Here is a 24,831-nt window from a genome sequence, read left to right as displayed (position 1 = left end):
CACTAGGGCAAATTTAGTGTTGCCAATCCAATTGATTTTAAAAGTTTAAATAAGTCAAAGAGACTAATCAAGGCTCAGGAATGTTTTGCAGTTTACTTTTTTGATTTGAGCATGAACCTGCAGTATATTAAAATGTTAATGTTAATTTGTTAAAGTACATTTTATTAGGTGTTAAATTTGGGCTGCAAACAATAATCCTTAACAAGACTAAGAAATACATTCTTGAACTATTTCACTGTGAAATGAATCTACAAAATATACATTTCACATTTTAAAGCAAACTATTGATGTTTATTGCTGGTGTTATCATCCTCGTCCGGACAGAAGGGTGACACAGCAGTGCGGCTGCATCAAAAGAGACATCGGAGCTTTACTGAACCAAAAGTTGCTTTATCACAAGCGAGCATCATTAAACAGGACTGCAGTTCCTGGAGGAGGTCAAGTCAAAAAATTACTAACTTGGGGAAGCCAAACCATCAGTTTATAAATTTCTCCTTCCTGTCTCTGGGTGTGTGCTAAATCAGGAGAGCACATTCTGACCATAAAAGGAGATGTTCATATGTAAGGGTCTGGAAAGACAACAGATTCCGGTTGGAACTTAAATGTTGGCATTAAGATAAACATGTAGTCTCTTCTCATGGATAGGGCAATCACCTTTGCATTTCGAAGTCCAATTTTATTGCCTTCTCTTACAGAGAACTAATCCAATTCACATGCAAATGTCAATACTAAAGGGCCCCATGTTATATGCCTAAATTGAAATACCTACTATTTAAACTGGTGGTTTGCTTTCTCCAAGATGAATATAAACATTCACCATATGCAAAACATAATATGAGTTAATTAATTCACTTCACTGCTAAAATAAATCAGGTGATCAGGACCCAGATACACGGAAGCAAATGGATGAATGGAAAGAAGTTACTGTAGCTTTCAAACAGTATTCTAATCGAGGCTGTCTAAATGTATGCGTTAATGCGGATTATTCCATCATTATTAATCTGATTTAAAAAGTTTAACACATTGAACCCATAGAATAACTCAAACTCCCTGAAACATTTTCGGCAACACATTTCAGGTAGTTTGTCCAAGTAGTGTTCCTAACATGTAACAGGTCCACATTAATTGGATATATATATATATATATTTTTAAACAGATTTATAGTTAACATTATATTAAAGGTGTTTATTTAAATGAAGTTAAATAAATAAATGATAAATGGGTTGTACTTGTATAGCGCTTTTCTACCTTCAAGGTACTCAAAGCGCTTTGACACTACTTCCACATTTACCCATTCACACACACATTCACACACTGATGGAGGGAGCTGCCATGCAAGGCGCTACCAGCACCCATCAGGAGCAAGGGTGAAGTGTCTTGCTCAGGACACAACGGACATGACGAGGTTGGTACTAGGTGGGGATTGAACCAGGGACCCTCGGGTCGCGCACGGCCACTCTTCCACTGCACCACGCCGTCCCTTGTTGCTAAAGTTGCTAAATTAAACACAATCAATGTAGATTAAAATATGTGTAATTAAATTTAATTTATCCACAGCAATCTTGTAATTAATCCAATTAAAAAGATGAGTGTTTGAAAACACTGATTCCAATACATTGATGTGTTAATAGTTTATTATATTAAGTTGTTCACCTGTGCAGCACACCAAAATTAATTGCTTGGTTTGCTGTGATGACCTGCAACAAAACGATTCATGTAAAATATTAGTATTGCTTAATATTTTTAAACAATGTGATCTTTTTTGTGTAATTACTATTTTCACGGTATCAAAAGTTAACATAATAATGTGTATAATTAATCAGGACAAGTAGACATCTTGAAGGTTTTCTCGTTCTGTTTATTATCATTCGGTTTCATTAATCTTTAGGAGTTACAGTCACTCTGCCTCTCCTGTTCCTCTTTCCACTGGTGAATATGCCATTGAAACACACCAACATGGAGATGGGTACAGCAGTTGACCATATTACTGAGCCAAAACGACACAACTACAGTGGCAATGGGAGGTGGAGAGGGCAGGGGCACACGGACACAAATACAGTCAACAACCAATCGTCTCATTGTTAAAGGAAAAGACAAGATTAACTCAGAACACTTAACACAGATTCTGCTGCCTACTTGCACAGTAGTAGAGCTAAGGGGCTGTGAACCTATGACAGTGCTATGGCTGGGGCCTGTGTGTAAAACAGAAAGAACAGGATGAAAACATGGGGGTGGTCCCTTTTCAGACTTCCTTTGAGGACAGGAAGTGTCTACTCTTGGGAGTGCATGTACAGCAGCAGGTCAGCAACACGGTGACTGTAGCCGAACTCATTATCATACCTGTCAAATGAGAGGGAAGTGAGAACTGATTAAAATGACTATTAGGATTATCTTAAACATAATAAACACAAAAATACAAACCAGGAAATGAGCTTGACAAAGTTGTCATTGAGGGAAATACCAGCACCAGCATCAAAGATGGAAGAGTGGCGGTCACCAATGAAGTCAGAGGACACCACCTGCAAAAACAAAGCGAGCAGTTAGTGTCTGATGATCACATTTAAGTACATTTCCGACAATGATGGTATTTGTCACCTGATCCTCAGTGTAACCAAGGATTCCCTTCATGGGCCCATGAGCGGCCTTCTTGACAGCTTCCTTAATCTGAGAGTAAGACGCAGACTTGGACAAGCGGCACGTCAGGTCTACCACAGACACATCAGCCACAGGCACCCTGAAGGCCATGCCTGTCAGCTTACTGGAGACAAATGAACACAATTAAAATTCCTTACTTCCTTGTCTCAGCTAACTAAAGTACACGTTTCTTATGTTCTCACCCATTAAGCGCAGGAATGACTTTGCCCACAGCCTTGGCGGCCCCGGTGGATGCTGGAATGATGTTCTGGTGGGCCCCACGGCCATCACGCCAGGCCTTGCCGCTAGGACCATCCACTGTCTTCTGGGTGGCTGTGTAAGCGTGGACTGTGGTCTGCAATGACAAAAGTATTTTAACTTTCTCAACCACCATCATTCAGTGTAAGGAATTATGAAAATGGTGCTTGGTGTCACTGTGACTTACCATAAGGGCCTCCTCAATACCAAAATTATCATTGATGACTTTGGCCAGGGGGGCCAGGCAGTTGGTGGTGCAGGAGGCATTGCTGTCAACAGTAACACACACACGGTCACAGAAGAGCACTTGCTATGTGGGTCACATCACTTACCCGAACACAACTGAACTCACTTACCCGAACACAACTGAACATTTTTTTTAAATAAAGAAACTACAATTACCTAACAATCTTCATGGAGGATGGATCATATTTGTCCTCATTAACGCCCATGACAAACATGGGGGCATCAGGTGAGGGTGCTGACACAACCACACGTTGAGCTCCACCACTGATGTGAGACTATGGTGGGCCAGGAGAGAAAGAGCACAAATAAGAGATTTGACAAGTTGCAGAAAATATGTGCCTCAATGTAGTGAACGTGTACACAGTAAATACATACAGAAGCTTTCTCCACACTGAGGAAAACTCCGGTGGACTCCACAACGTATTTCGCACCAGACTTGCCCCAGGGGATATCAGCTGGCTTCATACTGGAGTCAGAAAAATAGCATATTTTCAAACACTACTGCCATATGACAATAGACAAAAAAATCTTGTTGAACAACCAAAACAATGCATTTTTAAAAACAAGGTGACGCGAGAGGAAGATCATTAGAATGCAAACAGGATTTGATTGAGGAAGGAATTTTTCATATCCCCCCTTTGTCTGCACTGTCCACAGCCAACTGACAATGGACTGAAACAGCAGGATTTTGAAGGGTATGCTGGCAGCTATTGCAGAAGGATTATGTTGACTGGAATTCACTTGACTGTTAAGGTTCATATCTGTGTCACTCACCACTCAGGATGCAAGAATTATAGATTTTGATAATACAATTATTGTCTGTGTACAAATTACTGTTTCAGAATTATTATGCATGGATTGATTTCACAAAAATAATTATACAATCATATATTTCTTAGACATTTTAATTTGTGTTATTTATTACTGTTGTAAGTAAAGAGTAATCCAATAACATAGTAACAGTACAAAATAATAAATATAAAAAATTGCTCTTTTTTTTTGCAAATAACCTCTGCTCTGTGAACATCATTCTGTTAATATATTAACTTACAATGTATATAGTTTATTTAACTAGGCATGTGAGCACCCATTGATAAACAAAAAGGAAAACTGATGAAAAAAAGAGGAACATTTCTATCAGCACAAAGTGCTGCCACATAAGCCCCTTAAGAACATTTTGAAAAGCAATACTACATTTCCTGCAACTGGGTGCATTTCTAGACTAAATTTTACCTTTAGATTTATTCTCGTCTACCAACTAGGGCTGTAACAACTAATCGATAAAATCGATTATAAAAATAGTTGGCGATTAATTTAGTCATCGATTCGTTGGATCTATGCTATGCGCATGCGCAGAGGCTACTTTTTATTTTTTTATAAACCTTTATTTATAAACTGCAACATTTACAAACAGCTGAGAAACAATAATCAAAAAAAGTATGTTGCCAGTATGGTGCCAGTGTGCTGTTTTTTTTTCAATAAAATACTGAAAAGGATAGAAATGTAGTTTGTCTGTTTTATCCGATTATTAATCGATTAATCGAAGTAATAATCGACAGATTAATCGATTATCAAATTAGTTGTTAGTTGCAGGCCTACTACCAACCTTGTTTGGCTGTCGTTTTGACACTTACATGTTGTCCCATTTGATGTACCACATAGTTTTTAGTTTTTTTAATAGATAACACTAAGCCTAGTATCATTGAAAATGTAATGCAAAATTCTATAACATACATGCGAATAACCTCGAAAACGTTTCCCATTTGCCAATGCTATCCTGTAGCCGTGTATCCTCGGGTAATATACTTCCAGTGTTGTGACATATGTTTACATCCATCACGTAAGAAAACATACCTTCCCGCTGACTACTAATATCTGCTCTAGAACTACAACTGGTTCGGAACAAACAGTGTTCGGATTGTAATCATCCAAATAACATTAGCAGCAAAGTAGGCCACTGTCAACGTTGTGGCTCGTAGAGGGAACAAAGGAATGGTTAGCGTGTTGTACGCTCCCCATCCTTCAACTCAAAGCGGCGTTAAGGTAAGAAGAACAGAGAGTACCTGCGGCTAAGACGAAAATTCTTATTTTTATTGATATTTAATCAAAGCCCCACTTAAAGTACCAGTAGATGGGAAAAATAAGTTGCCTCTATATTGAAGCTATCATCATATGTATCTGATTCATGACAACTAAAGACTTTCAAAGTTTGCAAATAAATAAATATGATCACTATAGTATAAATCTCACAGAAGATTCCCAAGTCATTTTGAAAGACAATTAAGAAGCCAGTCACATGATCGCGTGACGTTGCGAGAGGAACCACAGATCCCTTCCCCATCAACAACATGCAGACTTTGTGAGAGCCAACAACGATTACTTTAGGACAATTATGATCAAAGACCTTATATTTTTGAGCCCGGACACAAAGAGGATGAGCAATACGTTTTAAAAGCCGACTGCTACCCGGCGGACGCAGTCGGCAGTTGTGACACTAGCATACTCAGCATTGCGGGAGTGTAAGACCACATTTCCCATGAGGGCTAGCGCATAGGGTTAGTCAGTCATTAAGACTTTCCACACTTTTACTCAAAATTCATATTTGCGATTTGAAGTCATTGCATTGCTTTTTTCTTTATACAGTACTTTTCAGTTTGTTGCATGGCTTGTCGTGTCAGTGTGGAATTGCAAACTATCAAACTGGTGGCTATTTATTGCTACCACGTAAATTTCCTATAGCTATCATTAGCATTATCATTTTGATTGGAGCATCAAAAATGACTGACTCGTCCAGCAAGAACAGAACCAAGGCAGCATCGGTCTGAAATCCCTCCTCGTCTTTGAGCTCACACCAGCAAGTGAAAGCTGCACCAATGTTGATCCTTGACTGTTCTTTAATCCGGGTCGCCACACTTTTTCTTTTTTTGTCTCCTCAGATGAAACTTTTCGTTTCTTTGGTTGTTTTGCAGCTTCGGCCATGACAGCAGTAATTGTACGTCGGCGTTCACACCGACTTTCGTCTTTGTAACGAATGGGGAGAGGGGGGAGTGATGTATGCCGTAAAGCAAGTCAGCACATTTGTTGTTTTTTGTGTGGCAGGGGTCCTGCCACCCTCTTCAAAGTTGCTTAGTGCCAGTGAAAGTGATACAGACCCCATCAGGCCATGACAGAGGTGTCATTCAACTAGCTGTAAGTAGTTGTATCATCGCAAACGTTATGAAAATATTTTATGAAGGTTAAAAAGTTACTTAGTGCTGCTTTAAAAAAAGCGGAAGTGATATTTTGACATGAAAATTAATGTTTAAAAATGCGGATTTCCGAGTTTACGCGTATATTTCACATTCCTGATTTAACAGACAGGAATAAGCAATCTCTAATGTTTAATGGTCACTATATAAATTCCTTGACAGGGGTACCTGATGCTGTTTGTTTACATTAAACTGACTCAACACTAAGCTACAGATTGTAAATGGCACGTTTATATTTAAGTCAATTCTTCATGAACTTACTTGCCACGAACATAATTTAACTCAGCTAGTATGTCTTACATTTACTTCCGTGTGTTAATCTGGGTGGTGATCCAGCAAACGCCTGCGCCATATTGGACGTTTTATACCCTTGAACTGAAACTTTCTTTTGGAAGGTTTTTCAAATGACTCCTTGGTTATTTCTCAAGTACCCAAAATTCTTTTTTTTGGTGGGAAACGTTTGGGGCTTTGACCTGAAGCCATTTTAAACTAATTTAGCATATTTTTGTGTATCTCCATAGGTGTGTATAAGTGCGTGTTTTCGTTCCGTGCAGGTTGTGCCGAAAATAACGTACCAGCATAATGTCCATTTATAGTGAGTGAAGAAGACTAGTGGAGTGGAGCCTATGCTTTTAAATAACCATGACACTTTTAATTACGGCTAATAGTAAAAGTGGTTAATTGTATTCTTACTCACCACTGGAAGACAGAGATGGGGTTGCCATCGACGATGAGTTTGCCATCCCCCTGGGATACTTCACCGCTGTAACGGCCGTGGGTTGAGTCATATTTGAACATGTAGACCTAAATAGAGGTGAGATGTTATTGGTGAGTATGCATGTTAGCGATCAATAAAAACACACAATTTCGCCTAAATGTCAAAGCAAAATATAGTACAGTATAAGTGACATGTTTCCAGCTAGTGTTGCACGATACAGACGATATACAATATGAATTATTCAAATTTGACAGACGATAAAGCTTGTAATACTTTCGTTAGATCGCGATAACGCATGTTGATGACACATTCTAGCTCTGTCCGCATATTTGACAGCGACAAGCGATCGACTGCGTCCTTAAAGCAATGTCAGGGTTTCTCCTAGACTGCCAAGATAGTTGTGCTGATGGGGCGTGGTCATTATGGCATCATCAAATAATTTGCATAATTTGCCATGATATTATATTTCTTTAAAAAGACTCAAAAAATGTATACATACAGTACATTTAAAAACAAATATGTTATTATTAATTACTATTAATGTGTATTTATGTTTTATCGTTTTGCCATATTTTCTTTTGTTGCTGCTTGTTGTACAATGTACAATGTTTTCAAATGTCTAGAGAATGTTAATGAGTTTTTCTTATTAAAAACAACCAGCAACAAATCTTATTATAAAATGTACTCATGTTTACTGTCATGACGCGGAGTCGAACCCACGTTTCCTCTGCAGTTGGAGCTGCAGGCACCTCTCTTAACCCCTCTGCTAGCAGCACACTCAGACAAGCCTCTGCTCGCGCTGAGCACAACACACCCACACAGCAACAAGCCTGCAAACAATTACTCATCAGCGCACCTGGACTTGACGAGGGGGAGCAGCATAAAGACCAGCGGACCTGAGGAACCTTTGCCAGAACGTCGCTAACCTTCCAGTAAGCATCACGTCTGGCATTCCTTTCCCAGTGATTTCCTCGTCCTTGTTTTGCTCTATCTCTCCGTGTTTCCCCTTGGTTCATGCCCTTTTGTATTTTCCACAGTGACTCCCATGTCCTCCGTGATCGTGCCTTGTTACTCGACACCCATCCGGATTCCTGACTGCTCTCCATGATCCACGACCACCCTGCTCGGACCCAGACACGCTGCCCTGCTCTTGCCCACGACCACTTGCCTGTCCACGAACTGCCTCTTCGCCTTGCCCCCTTGGATAACGACGAAAGATACAATCAACATTTACAGACAACAACCCTTGGTAACATTCACATTATTAATTTTACACATAGTCAACACTCACTCACTTTGAGTAGCATACACACGCCACGTATTCAGCAAAAGGTTTCAAATAAACCTTGTAACTGCAGTCCTGCCCTGGTTGTCGCCTCCTTCCCTTTTCTGATACATAACAGTACGTTCTGGCCACAACATGTCGGAACCAGGCGACAACGGCAAGCCCCAGGCCCGGTCATCCAGAACTTCTGACCTGGCTATCCTTAGCTCCGTCGTGAGCGAGCATCAGGTTCGTTTTTCTGCCCTTGAGGACAATCTGGATAGAGCATTTTCCCGACTGTATACTAGGCTGGACAGCCTATGCCCTGGGGCCAGTCCCGAGCCGGTGGTACCCCCACATACGTCCCAAGTCCGCGGACCTGAACACTGCAATCTGGAACGGGAACCCAGGATTGCCAGTCCGAGACCCTTTGAGGGAGACTTTGAGCTATGTAGGGGTTTTCTGGTACAATGTGACCTCATTTTTTGTCATCAGCCCTCCCGCTATTCCACCGATGGTGCCAAGATTGCATTCATTTTTTCCTTGCTTTCCGGACCGGCACTCAAGTGGGCTACGGCCGCCGTCGACAGAACCGTGGGTCTCAACTCCGACTACTGTGCTTTCCGTGCTGAATTTCGGGCCGTCTTCGATCACCCCAAGGATGGGGGGGACGCGGCCGGACGTCTGCACTCCATCTCGCAGGGCTCACGCTCCGTGGCAGCCTACACCCTGGAATTCCGGACCCTGGCGGCGGACAGCGGTTGGGGGGACCGGGCGCTCCAAAGCGCGTTCCGTCGCGGCCTCTCTGAGGAGATTAAGGACGGTCTGCTGAGAGACAGACCTACTTCCTGCAAAGACCTCATCGAATTGGCCCTCCAATTTGACCGAAGACTTTGTGAACGTGCAGCAGAGCGAGGCCAGAGAGCGGCTTCTAGAAGCCAACCTTTTCCTTCTTTAAAGGTGGAGGGAATCCTGGTGAGCCATACTTTATTCCCCCGTAAGGAAGAAAACCCAGACATTCTGCTACCCGCTACTCTGGCCTGGGACAAGAGGAGCGTACAAGTGGAGGCATTTGTGGACTCTGGAGCAGACGAGAGTCTTTTAGACTATGAGTTTGCCCAGCAGATGGGCATTCCATTGATCTCCCTGGACAAGACACTGCCTGCACAAGCCCTGGATGGACGGCCTTTGGGCCCCATCAAGTACCGCACGGAGCCCCTCTCCATGACCATTTCCGGTAACCACAGGGAGACCATCAGCCTTTGGGTGCTGGAAGCTCCAGTAGCCCCACTGGTTCTTGGAAGATCTTGGCTTCGTCTCCACAACCCCCATATCTCTTGGACTTCCGGAAGAATCCTGGCTTGGAGCACACCCTGCATGGCCAACTGTCTCAGGTCAGCATCCCTTCCAGTCCACCACTCCTCTACCACGACTCCCCCGGCCGATTTATCCCTGGTCCCTGCTTGCTACCATGACTTAGCCGAGGTCTTCAGCAAGGTACGTGCACAGGGACTACCCCCTCATAGACCCTACGACTGTTCCATTGAGTTACTCCCTGACGCTACCCTGCCTTCTAGCCGCCTTTACAATCTGTCTCTTCCAGAGAAGGAGGCTATGAGGGAATACATTACGGAGGGCCTTGCTTCGGGCATCATTACCCCGTCCAAGTCTCCATTGGCCGCAGGATTCTTTTTCGTGGCCAAAAAGGACGGGTCCCTTCGGCCCTGCATTGATTACCGTCACCTGAACAACATCACCATCAAGAACAAGTACCCTCTTCCGCTACTCAACTCTTCTTTCGAGCCCTTGGCACCTGCTACCGTCTTCACCAAACTGGATCTCCGTAACGCCTATCACCTTGTACGGATCAGAGAGGGGGACGAGTGGAAAACGGCCTTCAACACCCATATGGGGCATTATGAGTACCGGGTAATGCCTTTTGGTCTTACCAACGCACCTGCAGTTTTTCAAACACTTGTCAACGACATCCTCCGGGACATGTTGGACCAATTCGTGGTAGTATACCTGGACGACATTCTGATTTTCTCCCGTAACCTCTCTGACCACCAGCAACATGTCCGGCGTGTCATGCAACGTCTCCTGGAGAATCGTCTATTTGTGAAGGCAGAGAAATGCAGCTTCCACTCCTCTTCAGTGGAGTTCCTGGGATTTGTGGTCGAAAAGGGGCACATAAGACCCGACCCGAAGAAGGTGAAGGCCGTGGTAGAGTGGCCTCAACCTACTAATAGGACGGAACTTCGAAGATTCCTCGGCTTCGCCGGCTTCTACCGGCGATTCATTCGGGACTTCAGTAGGGTTGCTGCACCACTCCACTCCCTCACGTCAACTAACGTGCCCTTTGTGTGGACACTTTTGGCTAGAAAGGCCTTTGAGGACTTAAAAGAGCGTTTCGTTTCAGCCCCCATTCTCGTCCACCCCGACTTAGACAGTGCTTTCCTGGTAGAGGTGGACGCCTCAGACTCTGGGATTGGGGCTGTTCTCTCACAACGGTCCAGAAGTGACAATTTGATTCACCCTGTGGCTTTTTTCTCTAGGCGCCTGACTCAGGCCGAGCTGAACTACGATGCTGGGAACAGGGAACTATTGGCGGTCCACGAGGCCCTGGCTGAATGGAGACATTGGCTGGAAGGAGCTAGACACCAGTTCCAGATCTTGACCGATCACAGCAACCTGCTCCACATCCGAGCTGCCAAAAGACTCAACAACCGTCAGGCAAGGTGGCAGCAGTTTTTCTCCCGCTTCAATTACGTGCTCTCTTTCAGGCCTGGGTCTAAGAACACTAAGGCTGACGCACTATCCCGGTTATTCGTGAAAGAGACCACCTGTCCGTCAGTGGCGGATCCCATCCTTCCTCCCACTCGCATCGTTGGAATGGTGACTTGGAAGGTGGAGGACCTAGTCAAATCTGCGCTGCGCGCCAATCCAGGACCGGGAGGTGGACCACCCAACAAGCTTTATGTCCATCGGGAGCTACGACCCAGGGTCCTGGATTGGGGACACTCAAGTCTGTTCTCTTGCCATCCAGGCTTTCAACGATCCCTATCACTGCTGCGAAGACGTTTTTGGTGGCCATCCATGGCCAAGGATACTTGTGAGTTCATCGCTGCTTGTACTACTTGTGCCCGTAATAAGACGTCACACAGGCCTCCTGCTGGTCTCCTTCGCCCTCTCTCCATTCCTGCCCGTCCTTGGTCACACATCGCCCTGGATTTCGTCACGGGATTCCCAGCCTCCAGAGGTAACACCACCATTCTAACTATTGTTGACCGTTTCTCCAAGGCAGCCCACTTCATTCCTCTGCGCAAGTTACCTTCTGCCTCAGAGACGTCTGATCTTCTCACACTACACGTCGTCAAGCAACATGGTATCCCGGTGGACATCGTCTCTGACCGAGGGCCTCAGTTTACGTCACAAATATGGAGAGCCTTCTGCAAGGGAATCGGGGCCTCGGTCAGCCTCACATCCGGATACCACCCCCAGAGCAACGGGCAGGCTGAGAGGGCAAACCAAAGCTTGGAGACCATGCTACGCTGTGTTGCCAGTCGTCAACCCACGTCCTGGAGCAAGTTTTTGCCTTGGGTGGAGTTTTCCTACAACTCCTTGAAGAGCTCCGCTACCGGTATGTCCCCATTTGAGTGCTCGTTGGGTTATCAACCCCCCTTGTTTCCCCAACAGGAACTAGAAATCGCTGTGCCCTCGACTAGGGCTCATATTAGGCGGTGTCAGAGGGTGTGGAGAGCCGCTCGTGCGGCCTTAGAGAGGGCCTCCGAGAGGATGTGCCGCAACGCCAACCGTCATCGCATTCCAGCCCCGTCCTATCGGCCAGGACAACAAGTTATGCTACTCACAAAGGACCTCAGCCTCCAGGTACCATCTAGAAAATTGGCACCACGTTACGTTGGTCCTTTTGCCATCTTGTCCATCATAAACCCTGTATCTGTCAAATTGGCTCTTCCACCCTCGGTCAAGCGGCACCCAGTGGTCCATGTGTCCCAGATTAAACCGGTAGCGGAGAGCGCTCTGTCTCCTCCTGCCCCTGCCCCCCCACCCTCGAGGTTCTTGGCGAACGGAGATCAGGTTTGGACGGTCAAGGAAATCCTCAGGGTCCGTCGACAAGGTAGGGGGCTCGTTTATCTGGTCGACTGGGAGGGATATGGGCCAGAGGACAGATCTTGGGTTCCTGCCTCCTATCTTGCCGATCCCTCTCTTCTGGAGGATTTCTACCGTGGCAATCCTGATGCTCCCCGGCGCTCGTCGGGGGCCTCGCATAAGGGGTGGGGTACTGTCATGACGCGGAGTCGAACCCACGTTTCCTCTGCAGTTGGAGCTGCAGGCACCTCTCTTAACCCCTCTGCTAGCAGCACACTCAGACAAGCCTCTGCTCGCGCTGAGCACAACACACCCACACAGCAACAAGCCTGCAAACAATTACTCATCAGCGCACCTGGACTTGACGAGGGGGAGCAGCATAAAGACCAGCGGACCTGAGGAACCTTTGCCAGAACGTCGCTAACCTTCCAGTAAGCATCACGTCTGGCATTCCTTTCCCAGTGATTTCCTCGTCCTTGTTTTGCTCTATCTCTCCGTGTTTCCCCTTGGTTCATGCCCTTTTGTATTTTCCACAGTGACTCCCATGTCCTCCGTGATCGTGCCTTGTTACTCGACACCCATCCGGATTCCTGACTGCTCTCCATGATCCACGACCACCCTGCTCGGACCCAGACACGCTGCCCTGCTCTTGCCCACGACCACTTGCCTGTCCACGAACTGCCTCTTCGCCTTGCCCCCTTGGATAACGACGAAAGATACAATCAACATTTACAGACAACAACCCTTGGTAACATTCACATTATTAATTTTACACATAGTCAACACTCACTCACTTTGAGTAGCATACACACGCCACGTATTCAGCAAAAGGTTTCAAATAAACCTTGTAACTGCAGTCCTGCCCTGGTTGTCGCCTCCTTCCCTTTTCTGATACATAACATTTACAGACTCTACTTCTGGCCCTCGATGTCCCTAACTAAAGAGGCGAGCTGCAGCGAGCATGGCGTCACACTTGCTTCGCGCTGTTGCTCAAGATGGACTTTCTCTCCTTCAAAACCGCCACTGTCCTCTTAATATTTGCACATTTTGTAGATCAATGTATGTGGGTATTTCTGGGATATATTAAAATTAAGTCCACATTGCAGACATGCTGACAACGCTCCAAACAATGTTTACATCTAGTTTGGGCAGCGCGGTTTTCGTGTGGCTTTGATTTAATGTCAGTTTTTCCCATGTTTGCAAACACACCGCCCTTGTCTGAAAGGTGACTTGCAGAGAATGAGGTGTTGGTGTGAAAAGTGAACTCACGGAGGCGCAAGTGTTTGCACGGGAGGTAAAGCCTGTTGGGATTGTGCCGTTTGTTATCATAGTATTGGTAATAAAATTTACAAAATATCGTCAGACTTTGTGTGATTTCTTCTTACTTTAATTTGGTTTTAAGTAAAAAAACAAACACATATTTTCAAGGTGTGGCTATAATAAAAATGCTGTGGCTGTGCGCCACATTTAATTACATTAAGGGGAAATGAATGTTGCATCCTCACGGGCGGCTAATGCCCCTTCACAGTGCAAGGCTACTTCTAAGTCAATAATCCTTGCCTTCGTGCCAGGAGGTAGAGGTATAGATAACATGTTACACTACACACACTAGGAAGACATTCTAACCTCAAGCAAGAGCAAACAACGTGGGCAAATTGATACAAAAATTGACAGTTACGATACCAAGCAGTATAGTGTCAGGTCAATACTACAGTGCTTAGATCAATGATTTTTTACCATCAACCCATTTTTTGTGGTTTTTCTTATTGTTTACAAACTCAGGAAATACATTCCTGTACACAAAAGGACAAACAAACGAGCAAACAATTTAAATCAGATTTAATTTGTTGTTGATATTGTTATACACCACTCTGTGTTTTTATCTGATTATAATGTTAATCAAAAATGTAATCATGCAATGATCTTGAAAATATGAAGTTTCAGTATCAGAATTGGTGTTCCCAATACTGCCCTGGTAACTACTTGGTAATTACATGGCATATTCTGACAAACAACTCCCACTGGACAATTCAGAGGCTTCAATTTCCTCTAAACATGCACATTTTTAGACCAGGTGACTTTAACGTTTTCCAGGACAAGGACTCCCAAACTGATTGACAGAAGGACCAGGGACCCCCTACTTCTATATCTTGTACAAAATTATGTTTGTATTTTATATTAAAATGGTCCTAAAGGTACATTCTTATTGTGCAATACTAACACTATTCAAATAATAACAGTATTGTGCCGGTGCTGGCAACTAGTGTGCTAATCGCCAGCTGGCAAATGGAGCATTAATCGCTACCTGGCAATTAGTGTGCAAATTGCCAGCTGGCAGCTAGTGCACCAATCTCTCGCTGGCAACTGGTGTGCCACTAGGTAGCTGACAACAAGTGTGCCAATCGCTAGCTGGCAACTAAACACATTTCAAGTACACTTCTATTTTCTCACCATGTACTGCAGGTCAATGAAGGGGTCGTTGATGGCCACAACCTTGATGCCTTTCTGAAGGCAGGCCCTCAACACAAGACGTCCAATACGGCCGAAGCTACATACAGAGAAAGACAGATATTTTCATTGCTGTTTTCTTTATCAAAGTCATTCCTAGGATGTAACATGAAGCTATGACATTCCTCAGTTCACAATGCCGTAGTCGTAAAAACACATCTGGTCACACATAAGGAGAATATTGTTCACAGATGAAGTATAATTAATGCAACCAGAAGACATAATCTGGCTAAACAAAACAGTGGAAGGCTAAATAATCCTTACATTTTGAGGTTTTCTATTGTTTTTCTATTAATAATCACATCATATTGCTAAAAAATGTATTTCTAACTCACCCATTGATTCCAACACAGAGGTCTGACATGCTTGCTGCTTCTTGGGGGAGACTGAGTTAACTGAAAAGAGAAAAGCCAGCATAAGACACAATTATGACAAAAACATTACACAAGTGCTGATTTAAGTCAAGACCAGTTAAGTTATTGGCACAACACAAAATGTGTGTGTCAACATATAAAGCCCTTGAAATTCCGGAAAAACACTGTAAGAACCATTCATTATTATACTTTGAATGCACATACACACAATATATCGAAGTATCTATAAAGGGGAACTCACTTTTTGAAGCAATAATTAAACGTGAATAAAAGTCCACATACAGCGAAGCCAATGGTAGCTCCACTATTCCGCCCATTAAATCTGATAACCATTCAAAAAGCGCCAACAATACTCAATTTACATTTCGTGATTTGAATATTAACCAAGTATTAGTGATATTGTTATTATAACCGCTAACGCAGCCAAACTATTCAGAGTGGCGCAGATGTTTACATCATTGATTGATCAGCAGCTTAATATATGAACATCCTAATGACAGCGGACCTTATACAGTAAGTGGTGTTTTATTATGTGTGCTGGCTTTCATAAAGTCTGCAGTGAGTGGAAATCAGTGATGAAGAAAAAAAAGCAAAGGTGATGCGGTTTTTAAATTAATGCACCGCATATGCTTAAAATTATCAAAATACGTAAATATTAAATGTTATTATAAAAGTGGGCAGCACGGTGTAAGAGGGGTTAGTGCGTCTGCCTCACAATACGAAGGTCCTGAGTTGTCTTGGGTTCAATCCCGGGCTCGGGATCTTTCTGTGTTGAGTTTGCATGTTCTCCCCGTGACTGCGTGGGTTCCCTCCGGGTACTCCGGCTTCCTCCCACTTCCAAAGACATGCACCTGGGGATAGGTTGATTGGCAACACTAAATTGGCCCTCGTGTGTGAATGTGAGTGTGAATGTTGTTTGTCTATCTGTGTTGGCCCTGCGATGAGGTGGCGACTTGTCCAGGGTGTACCCCGCCTTCCGCCCGATTGTAGCTGAGATAGGCTCCAGCGCCCCCCGCGACCCCAAAGGGAATAAGCGGTAGAAAATGGATGGATGGATGGATTATAAAAGTGCCCATTACTACATTACAAATATACTTACATCATGTATATACAACTCTAATGGTGGTGTTTGGATGTATTTTTAGGTGCTCTATAGGAAGAATTGAACGGCTCCCATAGGCTCCATTGATTGTGTTTATTTAATATTTAGACAGCATAAAAAACAATCCATCTGTCATCATGTCTTTATTAATGATTGTGAACGATTCCAAAAAAAAGTGCCGTTCCCCTTTAAGAAAGAGATCCCTCCTGATTTGAAAACACACACCAAACTAATCTAAACGTATACATAAAACTAGACTGCAATTTGTTAGGTAATCAGATATGTAAAAGCAGTGTGACACAGCAAGGTGAGCATATAGATGTATGTTGGCCCTGAGTTGTATTACAAAAGTGTGGAGTGGACGTCTATCAGTGCAATATTTGAAAGGTACAAGTTTTGACAGTGAAGGTATTACGGGCAAGTAGAGGTAATGTATCATGCGTGGACATGTTTAGAAAACAATGGGGAGGATAAAACAGGGAGTGAGAAATGCAAGGAAAAGTTGGCATGCAGCAGCACAATCAGATCATGTTAGGGAGTTGGCATTAGTTCAGCTATGTGATTTACTGTTTGTCTCCTTACATATATGCTTAAATTTTAGGTTTACAAAGACACAATGCTCACTAAAACCAGCAGCATTAACCACGTGTTAGCCTGGTGAACCAGTTTTGTGTGTGTTTGTGTGTGCTAGGTAAGTAAGACCACAGTGGGTTGTCCTTGAAACTGATTGGATATAATTTTAGAATAATCTCCTTAAGTGTGCAGGTGTGTGGCCTGTGTGTGCTGTGGCATTTATCTCAATAATGGTGGAGAGAATGTCAACCTGGTGAAATGCATTATATATACACATACATACCACCAAACATGAGGCCAGTATGTATTGGACTATTATTATTTCATGTCAACCCAAACTACCATTATTGTCTAGATATAACATATTTTTGTCAAGGTCAATTGAGAGTAGACCTACACTTGGTTTTAGTACAGTCTTCCCGTTTTATCAGGTGCTCCAAGTCCCATCTGCCATCTTACGTTGTGTTGCTACTACCGTACTATGTAATAAACATGGTTACCAATGTGGCTGTGTGTGTTCTTCCCTTTCCTCTATCTTTCACCTTTTGTGTGTTTACAAAACTCAGCAATCACCTCCCTTGTCTTAGTTTGTCTTTGTCTCTGGACACCTCCAGGCCTTGTTGAAACGAAGCACTCCATTTTCATTGAACACAATAGGTAGCCCAGCTCCTCTAACACAAAATGGCTGCTCTGCATGAATGATACACTTGTAGATTTTACAAGTAACGAGGACTATTTCAGTAAATTCATGGGTCCCTTTATTAAATGTGGCGTCAGAAAATAAGTTGCTCATGTTAGTGTTATGTTTTTAAACAAATAACCTGCATCCATATATAAGAATTGATAGATTATTTTCATAATTATAAACTCTGGTTCTGACAGTAAAGTAAAATTGCATACCATATTTAAAGCTATAAAGTAGTAGCGAAGTAGCACTAAGCACGATAGGTTTCTTCTGGGTACTCAGGATTGCTGCCACATCCCTAAAACAGATGTGAATATAAGGGTGAATGGTGGATTGTCGACATCCAGTGTCCCACAGGTCAGCAATCTATTTGTGGTGGTGAAATGAAAATACATATTTAGAAATATAAATAAACTTTTGTCACTTTTCTAAAATGTCACTGACAAAACAGAGCCGTGAGTGCTTTTAAATGGGGGACGGCCCACAACAGCACACGCTCTAGGAGCAATATGTGCTTTCATGTAGGGCTGGGCGATATGGCCTTTTTTTAATATCTCGATATTTTTAGGCCATGTCACGATACACATCTCGATATTTTGCCTTAGCCTTGAATTAACACTTGATGCATATAATCACACCAGTATGATGATTCTATGTGTCTACATTAAAACATTCTTGTTCATACTGCATTAATATATGCTCATTTTAAACTTTAATGCAGTGAGGGAAATCACAACTAAGTCAATTGACCAAAACTGTATTTATTAAACAGTTATTAAGCAGTGGCACAAACATTCATGTCATTTCAAAACAGAAAGTGCAAGATTGTCAGACATTTTAAAACAAGCTATGAGTGCACTTTTGTGCATGATGTCACACAAGATATTTCAATAACTGTCAAATACAAATGAGCTGCATAATAGGAAATCTAATAGTGTATGTCCTTTGCTATGTGGTAGGTTACTGCAGACATTATCTCCTTCTGTTGTTGACTATTTTTTTCATACGGTGTTGATGTGGAAATGGTTGCCTCTGCATTTTGTTGGTGTGGCACCGAACGGAGATGTTGACATGCAGAGTTTCAAGCACTCTTCATTCTCTAGCGGGTGACTTTTCAAATGATGCTACATATTAGCAGAAATGCTACTTTTTGTAGCTACGCCTTTTGCCCCACACTTGACAAATTACGGTTGTCTGTTCAACATATTCCCGCTTGAAGCCAAACCACCGCCAGACGATGGACCCCGTGCTGTTTTTCTTGGGAATTAATTCTTCCTTCATTTTGTTACCAGATTCGCACCTTCTTTCTCTCGTATTACCACTCGCACCACAGCTAACGTTACCCATGCCGCTACCTCTCTGCTCCGCGAGGGCGTATACATATGTGACGTATGTAAGAAGGTGCGCTTGTTTTATGTGAGAAGGAGAGACAACAAAGAGTGAGTAACGCCTGTAGCGTAACGCCCGCAGCTAAAAGCAACTGCGTGAGAACGTATACTCGAATATCACGATATAGTTATTTTCTATATTGCACAGAGACAAACCCGCGATCTATCGAGTTTATCGATATATATCGCTGAGCCCTACTTTCATGTCAAAGTTTCCAAAAGTGTCATCACTAAATTTGTCTCTTGTCGCTTTTTTTGAGTATTCAGAGGTGCCTAATCACTTGATAAATATAGCAACAAAGTTCCTAATTCGGTAAAACTGATATCTCCTGCTCTGTCTTCTCACTCTCTGGCAGACCATGTGGTATGAGATGTGTTACAGTAAGAAGCGGAGTTATGATGCATACCACCGTCTACTGTAGAGAGTTGGATTTCTTGATGGCATTATTCATTGTATTGTGGTGAGTTTGTGTTGGTCACAGACACACGTTTTACTTGAAGTAAATTGGGAAAGCAAAAAATATTGCATCATCAAATGTGTTAAGATATGCATATATGCAGACTACATGAAAAGGAGTGGCGGACTACTGGTAAATCAGGAGCAAAAGGTTGGAGACTCCTCATTTAAATTATTATTTGTATTATGATGTACCGGTACTGAAAATTACATGTTACACGATGAGCTAAGTTTAATTATAAAATGTTTCTAACGACACTTGGCTGCAGATTTGGTATTCAGCACCCAGTCACATTTAATCAATCAGTACACAAAGGCAGCATTGTGCCCAGCCAGCCAGTCAAGTCTAATGTTGGGAACAGCAGCTTGAAATCTGCTGACACTCATTTAAATGTAGAGGGGATGGCCCAACAAAGGTTGTTTTATGCTATTTTCGGTTTTAAAACTGTTGCTGTTTTTATGCTATTAAATGTCAACCATTAAATGGCCACACAAAGGCTTTGTCACACTGTACTGTAAAATGGCATGTCATAATCAGAGAAGACAGACAATGTCCGAATCGTTTAAAAAAAAAAAAAAGCTCAATCACTGGTTTTGTACTAACACAGGTGGTGCTGTAGGTATTTTATTTTACTGAACTCCTAAAGCTAACTTATTAATAACCTACTGAGACTAATACCAGAAATAGTGTTTTGTTAGAGCACTCTCTTTATTTTAGGAGTAGAAAACGTAAGCAAAACATATTTTACTACATATATATACAAAAATGGATAAAGCTAAAGGCATTATGCAATGAGAAAGAGCGGAAATATTAAAACTAATAATGAACACGATTACAAAGACGTGTCTTTAAATGGGCAGTGAAATTTCAGTGTAAGAGGTTGGAATTGGGGGTTAAATCACCAAAAATGATTCCCGGGCGCGGCCACCGCTGCTGCCCACTGCTCCCCTCACCTCCCAGGGGGTGATCAAGGGTGATGGGTCAAATGCAGAGAATAATTTCGCCACACCTAGTGTGTGTGTGACAATCATTGGTACTTTAACTTTAACTTTAACTTTAAACTTATTAGTAATTGCTAGAATGTGATATGAAGAAGAGGTCTCTCGGACTTGTTGAACTGTGAACTGCAAACTATTCTGATGCAACTTTGTAAGAATGTTCGATATAAACTACTACTAAATATAATGATACATGTATGAAGTTTATTAAGCCTTTCATTAAGACTATTTTATTACAAATTACATGATATAGTCACGTTCACATACGTTCCCCCTACCGCGAGTAGAATTGAATAGATTTTTTATTGTCCTTGCACATTAATAACAACACAATTGTGGTATACTGATGGCGAAAACTGCCATGCACGGCGCTAACTACTACCCATCAGGAGCAGTTAGGGGTTCGGTGTCTTGCTCAAGGACACCTCGACATGAGGTCGCCAGGCCGGGATCTAAATAGTTTCCGGTTACCAGACGGCCACACTACTAGAGGTGGGGGAAATAATCGATTTTTAGATGCATCTCAATTTGGACAAGGACAATTATAAAATTGATTTGGAAACGTCAGTAATCGATAATCAATGTATTTATTGTAAATAAAGTAATGAAGACAGTTTTTAAAGTTCTTGACTGCCTGCAGCGAGCCACCTCATCGAGAGCTTTGACCAGGTCCTTTATTTTAGGGCACTTATGTTCCAGTTTTTCACACATCTCCATGACTTTAATAAATGTGATGGAACATATTTTTACTGATTCTTATTGATTAATAATCGTGATTATCATTTTGTTCATAATCGTGCAGTCCATGACACATGTCATGCCTTTCATTCTGTTTTGCACCTTCAAAATTTTTAAAGATGTCTTTTTTTTGGAGGTAGTGAGCACAAAATATGTTTTCCTGGAGGCATCCATCTAGCTAGTTGGCCAAACAGGACCTTTACCAAGTCAAGAACGTTCCGTCTCATTGACATATTCACCTCCACATTCAGTCGCTGTACTTCTTTATTTCTTCACTTGCACACTCATCAACACTAACACTTAATTATAAATAATCACCACCACCAGCCCATTTATTTATTTTAGCATTTTTAGCTGTCAACCTCATTTAGCTCACCCTTCCCCCCACTAAGCTGTGACCCATTTTGTTCACACAAAAAGTAGGCTTGCGGGAGGGGATTCTATACACTCTACATATTGTCTACACTACAATATGTAGTAAGAAACCAAGCTCCTGCTACCCTTTGCAGGCCATAATTCCTTTTTTAGAAGAAAAAATGCACTTGAACTCATGGCCACTCCCCCATCCTTCCCATGCCTTGTCTTCAGTTACTCGGGCATATTCAAACTTTAATGTTGCTTTCTATCCCTCAGCCACACTCTTTGTCCCAGCAGTACTTTTCCATTGCAGTTAGCTGATTGGCTGGAGGCCAGGAGGCACATCCCATTAGGGCATGTTTTCACTTGCGGTGTTTGCCCTTAGCATCAAAGAGTTACAGGAGGAGCTTCATTTAAAAAAATACAAATTGTAACACCTCACAACATTTGTTCTCCTGATTGGCCTTTGTCAGTTTCTGGCAATGTCACTTTGCTGCCACATTCTTGTACAGGCCCCACATCAACACACACAGACACACACAGGCTGCACACTCAGCAGGCTTTACTTCCTGCGGACAGAAACACACAAACAACACGTTTGCTCTTTCAACAAGACTTTCCATGAGTGACATGCATGCACACACCGTCATGAATAAATGTAAGGTGCGCCATGTCTGCCTGCGTAGGACTCAATGGGAGAGGGAGGTCATGTGATGACTATGCAGAGGACATGCAGGTTGGCAAACAGTGTCCCTTTTTGTGCTTGTGTCAGAAGCACCCAGTTGCCTTCGAATTAATAATAAATTTTTTGTCTTGGTCTTTTTTTGCTTTGTTGTTTGTAGAAATACTGACAGCATATCAACAACACAAAGGGGTTAACAATGCATTTTCATCAAGTCTGACTTCCGACATAAATATGAAAACCTGCTATAAATTGTTATATTATTGGAACATTTAATGGTTAGAGTGTCCGCCCTGAGACTGGAAGGTCGTGAGTTCAAACCCCGGCCGAGTCATACCATCCATCCATCAATCCATTTTCTACCGCTTGTCCCGTTCTGGGTTGCGGGGGTGCTGGAGCCTATCTCAGCTGCATCCGGGCGGTAGGCGGGGTACACCCATACCAAAGACTATAAAAATGGGACCCATTGCCTCCCTGCTTGGCACTCAGCATCAAGGGTTGGAATTGGGGGTTAAATCATCAAAAAATGATTCCCGAGCGTGGCCACCGCTGCTGTTCACTGCTAACCTCACCTCCAAGGGGGGTGAACATGGGGATGGTTCAAATGCAGAGGATAATTTCACCACACCTAGTGTGGGTGTGACTATCGTCGGGACTTTAACTTGAAAGACCTCTGACAAAACTGACATTTGCATCTTTTGAAGTAGGCCTGAAAAGCCTGCTTAGACATCTAGCATTGACATGACTTAGCATATGGCAGCTACAGGCCTGTGCTTGATGAAATTCAGTCATCTCCAGCGTATACAGTAACAGATTCAGTACGACTATTCTAGCAGCATCGATCTGAGGTATCAGCATCGACATTAGCAGCGGCTCTTCATCGCAGCAACATCTTGAGGCCTGCATTGACCTCCGCCAGCTGGAGTGATGACCTTCAGAAAATTCCTCATTTTCCTCTCTTTCTTTAATGCAAATGTTGACAAGTATGCGGTGGTCTTGCATGGTTGCATCTATACTTCTTCTTTATAGACCAACTTGGACAGAAAAATAGATAAGATGCTTTGCACATTAGGGTTTTTAACACTTGGTTACTTGTCTATGAGACAATCCATAAAGTATTTCATATTTCATAATGACCACATTAGTCACGACACGTATGCACACATTCCCACTGCGCCAGGCATCACACTTCATTACGAAGAGACACGGTCACGTAGCTCTTTTTGCAACCATTTTGCAGCACCGCGTTCAAGATATAACATTTTACACCATCCCGACACATTCCAATGCTCGCAAAGAATTGCCGTTTCGCCGCAGATTGCATTGACAAACGTTGCAATATGTCGAGTTACGTAACTCGGCCATGTTACTTCCGCAAAGATGCAGCGAGGGGAGCTGCCCAATGTCACGCTAGCAAGGTTTCTGCCGCATCACCGTGTCTTTCCTCATTCACACTTTATGTTTTAAAAAGCTTATTGGTAAAACAATTTCACAATTGAGGTAAAATGACAAATAAATGATGCAACAGCGCGTCGATTACACAACTACTCGACTGGCGCCATAACCGCATCTCCTCCCATCAGGGGGCTTATCCTCCATTCCACGGGGAAGATAGGCCTGTATCCCCCTTAAGAGACTCCACCGCGTTATAAATGATACCCACTCAATATTAACTAATGTGTGAGTATTTTTACACGAATATCTGAAATAAACCAACACGAGCCGATGATGAGACAGTAACTTCCGCGAGCAAAAATAGGACGTCGGGGATGAATATGTATAATGTCGTATCTCAACGTTTTACAATGACGTCGCCAAGTAATATTATTTGAATATACATTGCGTGCGGGTTGGTGACGGCTAAAGCGGGATTATGGCTTACCTCACGGCTGATGCTTCTTGGGTCCGAGTGCGCCAACCAGTGGACCGCCTTCCGCTTTTATATATGACACGTGCCTCGCGCAGCCGGGTTTCCCTGGTGACGTGACGTCATGCCATCCATTGCAGCTAGCGTCCATTCTGAACCAGGCGTCCGACACGACCGCCCTTCGCTGGCTGCCATAGCAACCGTCACCTTAGCCCAAAAACGGTGCATTCTTATGAAAAATAATGCAGACCACAGACACAAAGTAAGAAACAAAGATATAGTCAGCTTGATGCAAAGATGAGGTGGAAACACAGATTATTAGTGTGATCTTGTGTCGGATGCAAATTATTATGCGTCTGATGCAGGCATGTCATGTAATGTTTCAATGGTAATAATATATCAACGTCACACACATACAATGTGTTCTTAAGTTGCTGGCTATACTGCAACACCACGCTGCTATACTGGTAGTACTGCTTGTCACTATGTCACATGACATGTTTGAGCAAGGCTACGTGCTGCAGGATGTGTACAAGATGGGAAATCCCTGCAGTGCAGTTGATCATTGGAGCAACATCCTCTTGTCATAATATGTGGCTATAGTGTCTGATATCTGGAGAAT

General features: G+C 43.0%; 1 protein-coding gene across 1 annotated transcript; it reads right to left on the bottom strand.

The window, feature by feature from the left end:
- Window positions 1–1,838: 1,838 nt before the first annotated feature.
- On the bottom strand, window positions 1,839–24,329 carry gapdhs (glyceraldehyde-3-phosphate dehydrogenase, spermatogenic). The gene is made up of 11 exons (XM_061950325.1): window positions 24,225–24,329; window positions 15,323–15,382; window positions 14,931–15,027; window positions 7,085–7,191; window positions 3,515–3,605; window positions 3,296–3,414; window positions 3,081–3,162; window positions 2,839–2,990; window positions 2,597–2,759; window positions 2,423–2,520; window positions 1,839–2,341 (listed from the first exon to the last, which is right to left on the bottom strand). Exons 2-11 carry the CDS (start codon window positions 15,349–15,351, stop codon window positions 2,272–2,274), a joined length of 1,008 nt encoding a protein of 335 aa, XP_061806309.1. The 5' UTR covers window positions 15,352–15,382; window positions 24,225–24,329; the 3' UTR covers window positions 1,839–2,271.
- Between the last annotated feature and the right edge of the window lie 502 nt (window positions 24,330–24,831).

Source organism: Nerophis lumbriciformis, linkage group LG04 (genome assembly GCF_033978685.3).
Source record: "Nerophis lumbriciformis linkage group LG04, RoL_Nlum_v2.1, whole genome shotgun sequence".
Taxonomy (NCBI): Eukaryota; Metazoa; Chordata; class Actinopteri; order Syngnathiformes; family Syngnathidae; genus Nerophis; species Nerophis lumbriciformis.
The sequence above is the reverse complement of the archived record's forward strand: the minus strand, read 5'-3'. Positions and strand labels throughout refer to the sequence as shown.